This window comes from Neodiprion virginianus, chromosome 2, assembly GCF_021901495.1.
Source record: "Neodiprion virginianus isolate iyNeoVirg1 chromosome 2, iyNeoVirg1.1, whole genome shotgun sequence".
NCBI classification, from domain to species: Eukaryota; Metazoa; Arthropoda; class Insecta; order Hymenoptera; family Diprionidae; genus Neodiprion; species Neodiprion virginianus.
This window is the reverse complement of record NC_060878.1, coordinates 38,781,653-38,796,405: the sequence shown is the minus strand read 5'-3', so window position 1 is coordinate 38,796,405 and position 14,753 is coordinate 38,781,653. Positions and strand designations below refer to the sequence as shown.

Genomic DNA, 14,753 nt, shown 5'->3' with positions numbered 1-14,753 from the left:
CAAAAAAAATTATCTTCCGACGTGGCAATTTCGTTTAGGTCAAATGAAAAATTCTGCGGAAAGACGAGCGTTCCACGTTACGTGGAAGATTGCGCTCGTTTGATTTTTCACGTGTTGTCTCAAAAATTTTTTGAATTTGTAAAAAAAACACATTGTAGCAATTCGATTATTATTTCTTTCCCGACATTTTAAATATTCAGCTCAAAGATCGCGATCCGTAACGCAACGATATATAAAACGGTAATCTAATTCTCTTAAATTAAAAATTCATATTAAACTGTAACTATTTTATGAAATTGAGTTGATAACGAAACGATCGTCGGACAGACTGCTCAAATATCAACTGGAGAATTATTATTACAAGTTCGGGTCGTCTTAGTGACGTAAATTGATATTATGATTGACGTAAGCGGTAGAAAAAAAAAAATTTATCCACCATTCTCTATAAATTTAAAGAAAAAAAAAATGTATAAAATAGCAAAATCAACTGAGCGTGATCTTCCACATAACGTAGAACGCTCATCTTTTGCTAGAACCTTACTTTTGACCTAAACAAAGTTTTTACGGAGGTGCGACGGTGGAAAATCGCAAATTCATTCTTTCTGAAACACCCTACTTTATGTATACAATATATTTCAGTAATTGTCTAACGTGGTTGTGCAAAGTTCGTAGAAATAAACGGCCGTGTGACGTGGCGAAATTTTTCATAGAACGAATTATTTCATTCCATTTTGTGTAGATTCAAGTACAAGAATTCGAAGGAAAGAATAACTTGAATATAAACAATATATATTTTATATATTTTTATATATATTATATATTATATATCACACGACCGTTCATTTCTACGAACTTTGCACAATCACGTTAGACAATTACTCAAGTTCTGGAAAATATGAATAAGGCTGTATTTGTTTACGACTTCTTTTTCTCTGTTTTTTTCTTTTAATTATTATTATTTTTTTTTATCTTCCCTTTCAATTTTATTACCTTAACAAGAACCGTGAATATTTCGACGAAACAAAATCTTCTTCGTTAAAGAAAGTTACGTGATTATTCACCACGCAACATTAGACATAAATGATCAAGACTCGGAATACGGATTTTTTTTTGTTTCTCTCTGTTTATCATACTTCCGCAGTGAGAAGCGTAGAAGCAGGTAGAATCGTATAAAGAAGACGGAGAAAAATAAAAAAAAAAAAATGTTTCAATTTAATGGATCAAATTGCACAACAATGACGTTCCGCATAATATACGCACATCGATCAGTAGGCGTTCTTTTCTTTCTTTCTTTCTTTCTTTCTCTCTCTGCTTTCTGCGTCTACTTAGCGGCAAATAATAAATTTCGACGGTAATTGCAATAGAAGCAAAGGGCTCCACATTACCTGAAGTATCTTCTGCTGAAGCGCGTGTCCGTGAAGGGCCGCCGAGTCAGGAGCAGCCGCGTGGAAAGCCCCGGAAGTAACCGTGGTTGTCGTAGTTCCGGCCGATGCTAGATCCCTAGGCCTCGACATTGGGGCCCCCGGCGTGTCCCTGGCCATGTCTACACATACGATACACATTTCCGGTAAGGTTGACGGCATTAGGCGGAGCGAGGGATTCGATACGTAGGGACTGAAGGCCGAGGGATGATGCTCGACGGACATCATCCTCATCTTCGTCGGAACGATCGACAATTACCGGTTGTTGGTGTTGACGTCGTTGCGCGAACGTCAAATTTATCTTTCACTGTTCTTCGGACTTTCTTTTTCCCCTCGTTTTACAAATCTTCAAATTATTATGATTTTTCTTATTGATTGCATATGTTTTATCTCTCTCTCTCTCTTTCCGCGTCGATGTTACACTGTTATAAGCATGATTGTACGACGAAAGATGTGGAAAAGTGTGGGCGGGCAGACTGACAAGTGTCAAGTCTCTCGCTCTCTCTCTCTCTCTCTCTCTGACGACGACGACACTGTGTCACTCGCAAAATTAGACTCGTCTAAATTTAAAATACACGGTATTTGCGCAAAACACACCGTGTACTGTACAGGCATACGATGATCATTGTATATACATAATCGAAAACGTGTGGGTAGACAGGCAGTCTGGTGACGTGCGTCGTTCGAATTTAAGAATACCGATACACCTTGGCAACTAAATTATTTTTTTCATTCTTAGTTTGCTTTTTTTTATTTTTGTCAAAACACTTCCGCGAAATGTAAAAAGTCAATCTGCTCTCACGCCTGTTTCATATTCATATATTACTATTATCGTTATTGTTATTATTATTCTTGTTGTTGTTGTTGTTATCGTTGCTTTTGTTGTTATTATTTTTACAACAATTACTTTTCACCAGCACTACCGCCACCACCACCACCGGCACTGAACGTTTTTCCCCTGATATTCCGAATAACTTTGTCAAGTTTTTACAAATATCGCGAACGAAGAACGTTTCAAAAGTTTGATAAACTTGAAATTGAAAAGAATCCCGCGCCGGACGATTACCGCGCACTCGGAATTTTATTCAGTCTTTTTCTTTTCTCTTTCTTTTTTCCCCCGGCAAGTCTTTCGAATATTCGCTTCGTAGGCGAGCCGAATTTCTAATTTTAGAAGATACGCGTAAGAACGCTGCGCGGAAAAATTGTTTTATAATTCGCTAATCGCGAACCCGATTATTTTGTACTCGATTTAAATACCACCGTGTACGCTGCAGTCACGATATAACACATCGAAACAACATATCGTTCGCTTTCTCTTTTTCGAATATAAAAACACAAGTTGCAATATTATACAGGCGACGCGGACGTTTCCATCGACAGCGGCAGCAGCAGCAACGTTTAACAACGGCGTAAAACGACAATGTCACAAGATGTTTGTTATTACTCTTTTCTTTATTATCCCGTCTATTATCTTTCTCGTTCAAACACGATGAAAACATCAATAATCCATACACGAGCTTTAGAAAATTTCCTCGTCGCAAACTTTACTTTACGAAGAAATTTGTCGTTTTGTTCGACGTGTTTTTTTTTTTTTTTTTTTTTATTTTTTTTTTCTTTACAGAAAATTTTATCGTTATAAAAGATTACAAAAAAAAAAAAAAAAAAAACAAAAAAAAAACCAAAAAAAAAAACCAACAAATATTACATGTCAATAACCCGCGTATTCAAACCGCAAGTATTCGCGCGGAGCGATCGAGATCGCGACTAAGAATTCTTGTGCTCTCACTTACGATGGTATCGATAATACCAACTTCGCAAGTGAAACACCACTGTCAGTGTTCGTTGTTGGTTGGCTGGTTTGCACTCCGCGAATTGGTGGGGAAAATAAAATGGGAGGGGGAAAAATGGGTGGCTGTGAGAAGAGGGGTGCGTGAGTGTGTGTGTGTGTGCAGAGAGAGAGAGAGAGAGAGAGAGAGAGAGCGCGTGACGTCGTCTACCAACGCGAAATAAATCTACATATCTTAACGCGCATTTATATTTATAGATAAACGTACCAGGTTATACGTATGCGCGTATGTACGTGTTTGTGTACGCGTGCATATATGCATACAAGGCAATATATGCCATCTAAGCGTCGACGTATTTATTTATACACGAGCAAAGGTTACACGTACGTAGGAAAGTCTCTTTGTATGCAATGTCTGCACTGCGAGGGAATACGTGTAATTACGATATTACAACGGATTGTAATACTGATTGTGTGCTGTACGTTTTTCGTGACGTAGCGTGCAAAAATAAAATACGATATTAAATTCGAACAATTAAAACGTGATTTTCACAATCCGCGTAACGCCAATTCCGGTAAATATGAAATTTCAGTCTTTTTTTTTTTTTTTTTTACGTACACAATATGAGGTAGATTTTTTTCTGTTGAATAAGCAGAGGATGTAATATGCAAAATTTTTCGCACGATTGTTATTACTATTATTATAATATTCCCTTGTACAAAAAACATCCGCGATTTTAAAATACGTACGTATGATTTTTCCATGACCCGTCGGTGTAACGTAGATCAGTATTCTCGACAATATTTTCCCTTCCTATTTTTTCCAATCATATCCTTGCCCATTTTCCAATTCGCGACAGAAATTCCGTGTGTATATAATATACCTACACAGGCACACGTACGTGTATAAATACAGAGACACGTGTGAAAGCATAATAATAAAACGGTGGCAGTGAACCGGGAAGGAAATTTTATTTAAACGATGTACATACACATACACAACACGTGTGTACATATGTAAATGTGTAAAAAATTTGTAAATAAAATACGTGCGGATGATTAGGCGCTGTATATATAAACGTAACACATGCGAGTGTGTACAAACACGTATGAATTGAAGAAACGAAGTGAACTTTACTCTCGACGTATTATGTACGTGTTTAGAGATACGCGTTTCTCGTCATCCGCGTGTCGCACACGATGACGAAGTGACGTTTACGACCATCCGGGAATTAGCAATTATTGAGGCAAGAGGAGATAATTTCGTGCAGCAAAATCGAGAGACTGCTGCTGCTGCTGATTCTGACAATGAGTACCGGCTGTGATATTTACGTTAATAACCGACGAGCCGAGATCACGGCGTTCGCCATTCGATACAACATGTGTAATCGCTACAATCTTCGTACATCCAAGGCTCTTGCGAGACATGTCGAATTAACGATTGATTATTCTTATCATTATTGTTGGCATTGTTCTTCATTGGCTTTTCATATATGTATATATATATAATTTTATTAACGAACGAGAGGAACGAAAGTCACATTTAAACAAAGAATTTTTATATTATAAAAGACTGAGAAAAAAGAAAGCGAAACTTCGCATAGGCTTATTTAATTTGCAAAAACTGCAGTTGAGAATAATAATTGAAAAAAAAAAACAAGAAAAAGAAAAGAAAATACCGCAAACCGTAGGAAGAAAAATGTTGATCTATCGAATACGTACGACAAATACGTTTCGAGATTTCAACAATTTCTGCACTTACTTTTGACGTGACAAAAATATTGTACGCCATCAACGCTTCTTCACCGTTAAATATGAAATAATACAGTGCTTGTTATTATTGAATACGAACAGAAAAAAAATAAATAAAAACAAATAAATAATACAATTCAACTTTACCCAAGCATTTTGACGCCCAACGGTCGTAATAACGTAACGTGTATTGTTCGAGTGTTAAAAAATGTGGAGTCGTTCAAGGAACCTGTGCCGTTTCAATTTACCGCAGGTCAGTAGCGGAAGAACCCATTCCAAAAGTTTGCACTGCGAAACGCTGGGAGAAAAACATCTTCGTTAAATTCTTGACATTCGCGTGGAGTGAGAGAGAGTGAGCGAGTGAGTGAGCGAGCGAGAGAGAGAGAGAGAGAGAGAGAGACAGAAAAAAACGCGAGTGTGTAAAAATAGTGGTATGAAATTTGAAAGGACGATCGTCGGTCGGTGCGAGAATCGCGTTTATCCTAACGATTAGCGTCTACCGACTAAGAGTAATAAACGCTTGTCACACATTGACGCGATCGGCCGAGCGACGGTTCTTCGACATTTGCACGTGCGCACGTGGTGACATTACGTCCATTTAAATCCGCGAGATCAGGCGAGGAGGTATTAAGTTGCTTCATTATTACACCGCTCCTTCGTATGCATATATACGTTTATTAGTGTTCGAACCGACCAACTAAGTTAATTGTAAGACGACCTAAACAGTCGCCCGAAGGTGAACCTTTCCAACTCCGAAACGGATTTTATTCTTCGTTACTCAACGATCGATCACTCGCCGCGTTATTAAGGAAATTCTCCGACTTTATCTCTCGTTCTTTTCATTCGCACGAATCGAAAATTATCCTATTCTTGTTTTTTGTTTTTTTTGTTTTTTTTTTATTTTTTTTAACTCGGCTATTTTATCTTTACTACGGTAAAAATATGATGAAATAAATAATGAAAAAAAAGTTCCTTACTTCCGATTCGATTCTGCAAAACCGTAGTGTGTAATGCATTATCGTTATATATGTATGTATGTACGTATGCGTACGAATACTCACCTTTTTGGGGTATATGCGCGAAGGCGGACGATATCTCGACACTTCTATAGCCCACGTCTTCTGGAACAAATGGGAAACGTGATTAAGCGTGTGATTTGTTTTTTATTTTTTTTTTTTACCTCCTTTCTCTTGCATAGTTTCACACATCGGCAATAACAGATTATAAAATACAGCTGTTGGAAAAATGAGAAGATATTTTGTTTTCAAATTAACCAACTACGTGCTGACACGTTATAATAATATTAATTCCGGCAGAGTAGCACGAATAAGAATAATTAGCGTTTAAGCATGACTATTATTACTAAGATTATTACGGTTGTTGTTATTGTTATTATCGTCATCATCGTTGCGGTTAAACGGAGAGCCGATGTGGTGCCTGCATAAAATATCAACGAATCGCGATACGCGGTGTATGTTGCACATTTATGTTGTAAAGTATACGCGCTGGATTTATGGCAAATCAACATTGCGGTCGTGGATTCTTCGTGGAAAACCTTCGTATAAAACGGGATATAAATGGCGTGTGAAACATGTACGCCGTACGTATGCATACATACGTATATGTATGCATGTGTGTATAAATTTTTCAAATCCCTGCAACTTTGTTAACGACTATAGAGGAGAAAGAAAAACGACGTAGGTCCGATTGAAAATCAACTGTAATATGTAGGTACATAGTATGTAATAAACAGCAATCGTCGTCCATCCATCGAATCGCGCAACACCCCGCTTCTCACACACGCGAAACATTATTTATACTTGTAGCTTTTGCCGTACATGTGCGTATAACGATACAACATACGAATAGGAGTTTTATATTTAGACGTAGGCTTCGCCGCTTCGTTCTACGTATCGTACAATATACAACAATGTATCTACCAAAGTACGAAGTTGCCTATCGTAAAATGCACGATACGTATAACAGAAAGAACGGCCTTCGGGAATAATAATAGAACCTCGACCGTACGTACATACATACATACATGCTTTTCCGTGTACGCAAGCTCTACGTATTATGCATGATATGCCGTTTGTCTGTACGTACGTAACAATATCGGCAATGTTCCCGGATGATCGGTCGGACAATGTTTAATGAAACAAAAACGCGGGTGACGTGTAACAATAACGAAGAATCCCAAGAGCCGGGTTAAAGCGTAACGATATTTAATACAACATGTGCGGTGATTTCCGAAAAATAATGATACACAACCGCGATTAGCCTGATACTTTGCTTTTCGAACATGCGTGTGTGCGGGTAATACGTATAAATATGCGGTGCGGTTGTGCGACGAACGCGATGACGTCAACCGTACAGAATTCTTGAGATAAAAAAAAATTTATCCATTTCTAAGATTTTTTCAAATGAAACTTACGTCGAACTTCTTACGCGACCTTTGCAGACTACCGCTTTTTAAAATACACCTCAATTTTCAAATAAATTTTATTCGAATTTTAATCGTTCCCTCTGCTGTTAATTTATATTGTCAATACAACGGTACACGTGTATTTTTTTTTTTTTTGTTTTTTTTTTATTGGAAACAGGTTTAAAAGTTTCATTCGGGTATAAAAATACACATGTTGAAATTTCAGCTGTCAGTATCAACATTGAAATGTCGCGCATCGCACTTTTCTATTTTCCCTAAGAACAAATGGGGAAAAATGTTTTTTGTTTCGTTTTGATTTTTATAACTAGCCAACGATGCGTCGTACAAAAAATTCGCAGACGTATTTTTGTGTGTAATTTTTAACGATCTACAAAAAAGATCTTTCATCATTTTACGAAAAAATTTACTCTTTCAAAAGTTATTTGAGGTGAAAAATTATTCAAGGATCTATATATAATATAATATAGATACGCGAGGGAAAATTATTTTTACATCTCGACGCTGAATAATTTAAGAATTCCTCCAAGCTTTTTTTTTTTGGAAATCGAAGGAAAATTTTTAAAAGTCAGGCAAATCGCTTGCATATATGCCTACACATGCGGCAAATAAATAATGCAGGTAAATGAATTTAACGTGTCTTCTCGACGTGCCGAAGACTCGGTTTTACTTTTATTCCAACTACGAGTATAAATAACACCCATCATACGATGTGCACGGACCAACAATAAGTACGATAGCGCAACAGGACTCGCAGGAATTCGTATACGTGTACACCTCGGATCTGATACCAACTTACGAACTTGTCAGCGACGTAAATACACACCCTATATGTATACATACCGTACATACGACGTGTATGCATAATTCTTCTTTCTCGTGGCAAGGTGATCACTAATTGGTCGTATTGATTAACTCACCGTTCTATTAATAACTCGGCAGAACAACACAATTCCAACTCACCGTTTCTCAATTCCACTTCGTATAATTCCACACTTCTATAATCGTTCACGGAGGTCTGATGCGTACGTATACCTATACAAAGCTACATTCAACGGATGTATAATATTCGTATTACGACGGTCAATTTTTAGTAAATTAATAATTCTACTCTTTCGCATGTGTACGATTAATTGATTTTCGCTCGGGTTTTAAGCATATGTTGACTGTATCAAAAAAAATCGAACGATTTGTTTTTTTTTTTCTTTTACAAAATGCAAATCGACAACGTTGATCGAAATAACGAAAAAAAGATGCTGTCCAAGTTTCAGCTCTTAATATTAATATTTTACATTTCCCCGTAAAGTTATTTAAGTTCCTTTGTTGATCATTGACCTCAAATAACTTTTGAAATAGTAGATTTATCATAAAACAAGTATACTTTTTGCGGAACGTTCAATTCCCTACAAAAGTTCGTTCCAGTCTTATCGGTATGCCGATGCGTTGACGAGTCATGAAATTCCAAGGATTAAGAAAAAAAATGTTGCTACAATATTCAAACGGGAAATACAAATTTCCAATCTGTCACAATATCGACGTAAGATAAAAGAAGAAATGTTCTTGTTCGTAATGAAGAAAATTTTATACTCTTATCCTCTTTTACGCACGTCAACGTATATCTATTTTATTATAACCACGATGCATACGAACTTTTTCTTCTGCCGCGATATGAAGTATACAATTATTGTGTAATTATAAATGATTCGTACGCAAGCCAGTGTGATATACATTACAATAACGTACAGGCAGTAATCTTTAAACGGGTATAATTGCCGTACACCGACAATAATAACAAGTACAATAGACGTGAGGATAAAAATGGTAACATGGAGAATTGCAATCAAGACTGGAGCGCAGGAAATCTACTTAACCCGTTATTCGCTCCCTGGGAAAGAGAAGCAACGAAGAATGAGAAGGAAATAAGAAGAAGAAAAAACGAACTCACAGAGCTTGCGATTTGCAAGCCGTCTTCTATTAGTGAAAAAATTATTTCCACGCACGATTATACGCGCTTTGCTGCAAGAAATATCCTGCACGATAAGAAAAGGTTGAAAGAAAAAAAAAGACTCACCGGTCAAAGTCTAAAAATATAATTCAGGTTGCTGCTGCATTAAAAACCGCAGCATCGCCGGCATCACCGACATATATGCATGTATATGTATATACGTATACATACACCTAACATAACCCGTATCTCGTCTATACATCGTGTAACATCCGGCTATAAACATCACGTAATAAAATTCTGACCGTAGATAATATTGTCATGTATATATATATGTATGTATGTCACCATAGGACTGTAATAAAAAATTTCCTTCTTCGCAGATGACGCGAGAAATTTTCTTCTCCTCAGAATTGTCGAGCTATTTATGAGAAAAGGATTAGAAAATCAAATTCAAAATCAAAGAAACTGATAAGAATGGAAAGGAAGAAAATATAAAAAAAACACAGGATGTAGAACAGTTTTACGAATACAGTTTCGATTGTCAATCACTTGAGCTGCAGATATTGAATTTCTCTCATCTCTGCCATGTGTTTAATTCAATGACAAAGCGACTCGCTTCCGGCGTGCAGTTGCAGTCGAGGAAAGGAGGAAAGATGTCAGAATGCTTTTACCTTAGACGATAAGTAAGGAAATAATTTATTATTTATAAGTTCGTGTACGTAACGAGGTGCGTACGTGGAAATGAAAAATAGGAATATGAGAATAATGTCGACAAAGTTGTACAGTGAAATTTCTCAAGTAAGACGATAAACAAAAAAAAAAATAAATAAATAAAAGACGTAGGAATGAGTAATAAAAGGAAAAGAGTATCGTCAAAGAGGATAATCGCCGTTGCGGTAACGAATGACGGTGAAACGGATGACAGTGAAGTGATGGAGAAGTTGAAAGAAGGAAGGAAGGAAAGAAGGAAGAAACGAACGAACGAGAAGCGGCAAGTAAAACGAGCAAACACCGAACAAGAGTCACTGCTCCGTGCATTCCTTCGATTCAAGTTCAAGGCGACGAGAGTGTAGGTAGGTAGGTAGGTAGGTATAAGAGAAGAACCGCGAAGCTGTAATCGAAGAGAGTAAGAAGAAATTAATAAGCGAGAAGGAAGAGGAAAAAATAACACAGGCGTCAGGAGAAACAAAAATTCAAAATTACCATGGAAAGAGTAACAAAAAAAAAAAAAAAAGATAAGTATACAGAGACTCATGCGGAGATGAGGAAACAAAAAAATACAGTCGTTAAATGAATGAATATGTAATAAATGGACATGACAAGGAAAATGAAACGTCAGACTCTGCAATGTGTAAACACAGAAACGGAAAAATTTAATCCTTGCGAGAGTTGAAGAGAATAAGAATTTGAGATTGACTCGGTTCCTTTTCTTTTTTTTTTTTTTTTTTTTTTTTTTTTTCATTATTTCCACGTCGTGCTTCACACGCACAGATCAAATTTGACCCTCAACCGTTTACACGGCCTGTGATGATGGGTTTATTCCACTCGTGCCATTCATTGCACATGAGAGTGAGGAAACAACTTCTGAGGCTATCTCGAAAACCAAGTTGAAACGGTCAAACTGTTGCAAGCTCTTCCAGGAGTTGATCAAATAATCGACAAACAATCATTCTCCACCTTCCTTCCGGCCGCTCTATTCACGAGACAGGAAATTCTTAAAATTATTATAACATTCGAGTTTGCGCGAAACCTCCGCGTTACCTTTCGTGTTACGTATGAAATTCTGACGAAATTCGGTCCGTGAATAAACCCGAAACGTTTCAACACATATAATTGGTTTGAAAATACTGATCAATATATTGCAATTATTATAATTCTCCCGCAATATTGAAGAGTAATTTTATCGAAATGTAATTAGTTCGTAGATAAAACACTACACAGACAGGATCTCCTGAACGAATTAACCGTCGCACTGTAAACTAATAGATCGTTATTACTCGAAAAATAAATAATTCATCAGGTAGTCCAATTAGCGTTCTTTCAAACTTTACGTGTTTACAAACTGAACCTGACACACGTCTTTGTTCTCATCGGGGGGATATTACCGTGTTTCATTTCGGTATTTTTCCTCACAATCGATCAAATTTATTGATCATTAACGTCGCGTCGGTTATCCGTTACCAAATCCCTTCACCTGTGCATATATAAACAAATTATACGCTTATAATAACATAGGTTCGACTGCTAATTAACGACCACCTAATTTGTAATAAAAACCTAAAACACGTTGAGCGTATTAAAAAGAAAATAAAAAAAATTAAAAAACTCAGCTGAGAAAAATTTTAACAGACGTATTTTTCTCGTTAAACGCTGCAGAGACGAGAATCGCTTGACGAGTCTGAAATTCGCTCGCTAAAAGCGCTTTTACTTACGGTCATTGTCACACACATGCCGTACGTATAATATCCTCGTTGTTATTAATGGAGATCCTTTATCGGGTGATTCGACCAATTTGCAAACGAAAAGCGAGCGAGAGAATGAGGCTAAAAATACGCTCTTAGCTAACCCGACAGTCTGAGAGCGCTCGTGCAAAAGCAGACCGTACGTATTATTTATATACATATGTATAAATATATGTCAGTGCACACGGGCATTAATTATTCGGAGAAGCGGACGCAAAACTAGCAAGATTCGTGTACGTATAAATAGTTACAAGTATAAATATGCGAACGGTACGAAGAGCGAAAAAAAAAGTGTCTGGCCAAGAATAGACCGATAGACGGCGAGCCGGGGTATTTTAAAGTTGTGGGCTGGTGGAAAATCGTCATTCTTTTCGCGTTTTTTCACGGAGGATTTTTCCTTCAAAGTTTCGCTTTATCTTTGTCATTAACAATCGTACACGGGACAACTCGACGCTGTTATAGGCAAGAAATTGCATATCCTAATAATTGGAGACGAGAGAGAGCTAGCGCGAATAGTTGGACAAAATTCCACTGAAAACAGCTTCGTGTGGACGTAATTTTATACTTACGAAAGATTAACCCCTGTACGCTGTATAAAACAAGTTGTCACTCGAATATATTATTATTTGGCAAAATGAAATTTTGATTATAAGGAAAAAGGAAGGGATCGTTATTGTCAAAAAATTATATCACACTGAATTTTACAATATTTTTAGGTGAAGATTGACTGAGTAACTCTCGAGACACAGATATTTAAGAAAAAAGAAAAAGAAGGTATTTTATTTCAGTGAAGTTGAATTTGTGCAAGAAAAAAAAATGAATTAACGATTTCTACGACATTACACCATTTATTACGGATCAAGTCAGATTATATTTTGGATGTTTTTCGTATGGAATTTACGGTGAACATGCCGTGGGGTACATTTTGATTCCGGTGTGTGGCGTAAGGGTTGGACTGAAATGGAAAAAAAAAAAAAAAAAAAAAAGAAAACTATACGATATGAATAAATGAAAGCTATTACAGGAACTTGATGAAAATATGACAAATAAGTAGAAAAAAATCTTGTAAAGCTTCCGGCGGAAATACGAAAATTTTCATATTTCCAAAAGCCTTGGGAAATTACTCTTACAATTTAAATGAGCCGAAAACAATCAACCGAATTCCATAAAGTAGTTCGATCCGTTTCCGATTAATTGTATCGGACGTAAAATAAATGAAAATAAAAAGCCTTTTTTATAACTTGAGGCAAAATGTGTCTGCAAATGGAGAAAAAAACAAAAAAAGAGGTAAAGGAAATTAGCCGTAGTTTCAAATAATCCGAGCGCCACGCAAAATGTGCACGAATTACACACGTGTAATAATACATATAACGTGTATGTTATGTAATAATAACGTTACAATTCGTAAGGCTGGGGATGAACCGAAGGCTAAGAAGCTGCAGTTATGTCACGCGAAAGCCGCGGATGATCGCCGAGATGACGGTGAGACTGTACGGTGAGTCACCTCCTCGTGGGTTTCAATGTTACATTATTATATGTATACCTACGCTCGAGAGGAGCCGAGAGGGAATGTAATTTGGTAATTTAGAAACGTCGGGATTATTGGATAATTGGTACGGTGACGAGCAATTCTGAAAATAAACCGACTCGCCTCGTAACTCGATTATAAACGGCCAGGCGTCGGTATATATATATATTATATATACCTATATATATATATATATATATATATATATATATATATATATATATATATATTGTTTAATAATAAAATTATAATCAAATTTCAATCGCCAGACATGACTTCCTTATATACATGAACACGAATTGAATTTAGGCGGCAAAATTTTCATCATATGCAATATCTATGTCGGTTTGTATACTGAAAGAAATTTTTAGTTCCTGTTACCGGTCAGTCCTTAACTATTTTCATTTTTTACCACAATCGAAAAATATAATTCTAGGTAGAAAATGAAAATTAGTTTTCTAGCTGTTACCGGAAAGTCTAGTTTCCGTTACTATTCTATCTCATTACGATCACTGTTGCTAGATTTTCTTGCAACTGTTGCGAAAATTTAACGCTTGTGCAACGATAAATTGACGTTAAAGCCTTGTTTAAATAAAAAAAGTACGGCAAACCGAACAAGCTGATTTTGCGTTGCAATTACCAAAAAAGGATCGACGATATCGCAAAATGGTTAGGCGTACCTCGTTTTTCGTAATTCCAACAATATTCGAACAGTTCTTTCAACGATACCTGTTTTACTGAATTTTTCCAGTTACTATGACGAATGAAATGTTTCTCAGTGTATGTCATAATACCTCGCGATCTGTAATACCGATAGTAACGATGACAATATTTATTAGAGATCTGAACTGCACAAGGTAGAAGAAGCGGTAATCTTTCGAGATGAGAATCGTATTGAAGTTAGCAACGTTATCGTAAGGATTGAATGATGAGAAAAAACAGTTTTAGGAATTGTCTGAAATTCGGTAAGCCCTTATAAAACCAAATGCACTAATATTTCGAAATCAATTAAAAAAATGGTGTTTTTTCGCCCGATGTTTCGTAACGGCAGAACGTCACCGACTTCAACCCTGTAGATGAGAGCTAGACGACATCGACCGGCGACTGTAACGCCGCTTAGAGAACGTGACACGTTTTCCTGGCGTCGAAATAATAAGTCAATTAAAAGCCCACGTTAATTAAGCTGATTTTACCGTCGGTTAAACCTGCCGCAAAGTGTTCTCTTCGTCACTACCGTCGTCGTCGTCGTCGTTTCTCCGGACGTACGCATTTGAAACGTCACCTAATTCCGAATTGCAAACTAATTAAAACACGACACGCCAATCAACAAGAAACTCTCGGCGTTCTTGTATTTTTTCTCCAATTAATTCGTTACTTCTCCTCCACAGGTTAGTAGTTAGGGTTGGGGCCCAA

At 36.7% G+C, this 14,753-nt stretch overlaps 1 protein-coding gene across 14 annotated transcripts in view; it reads right to left on the bottom strand.

Moving 5' to 3' along the window:
* Positions 1 to 14,753, bottom strand: part of LOC124298213 (histone deacetylase 4) — a 106,479-nt gene that overhangs the window by 27,989 nt on the left and 63,737 nt on the right. For 8 of the 14 annotated variants that reach the window (XM_046749921.1, XM_046749913.1, XM_046749915.1 and 5 more), the window contains 2 exons: positions 6,021 to 6,080; positions 1,386 to 1,543 (listed from right to left, as the gene is read on the bottom strand). In XM_046749921.1, the coding sequence (XP_046605877.1) occupies positions 1,386 to 1,543; positions 6,021 to 6,080 (218 nt within the window). Of the gene's footprint in view, positions 1 to 1,385; positions 1,544 to 1,680; positions 3,027 to 6,020; positions 6,081 to 6,139; positions 6,171 to 8,245; positions 8,268 to 14,753 lie in introns of those variants that run through there. The other 6 variants (XM_046749916.1, XM_046749920.1, XM_046749923.1 and 3 more) reach the window with 4 other exon arrangements.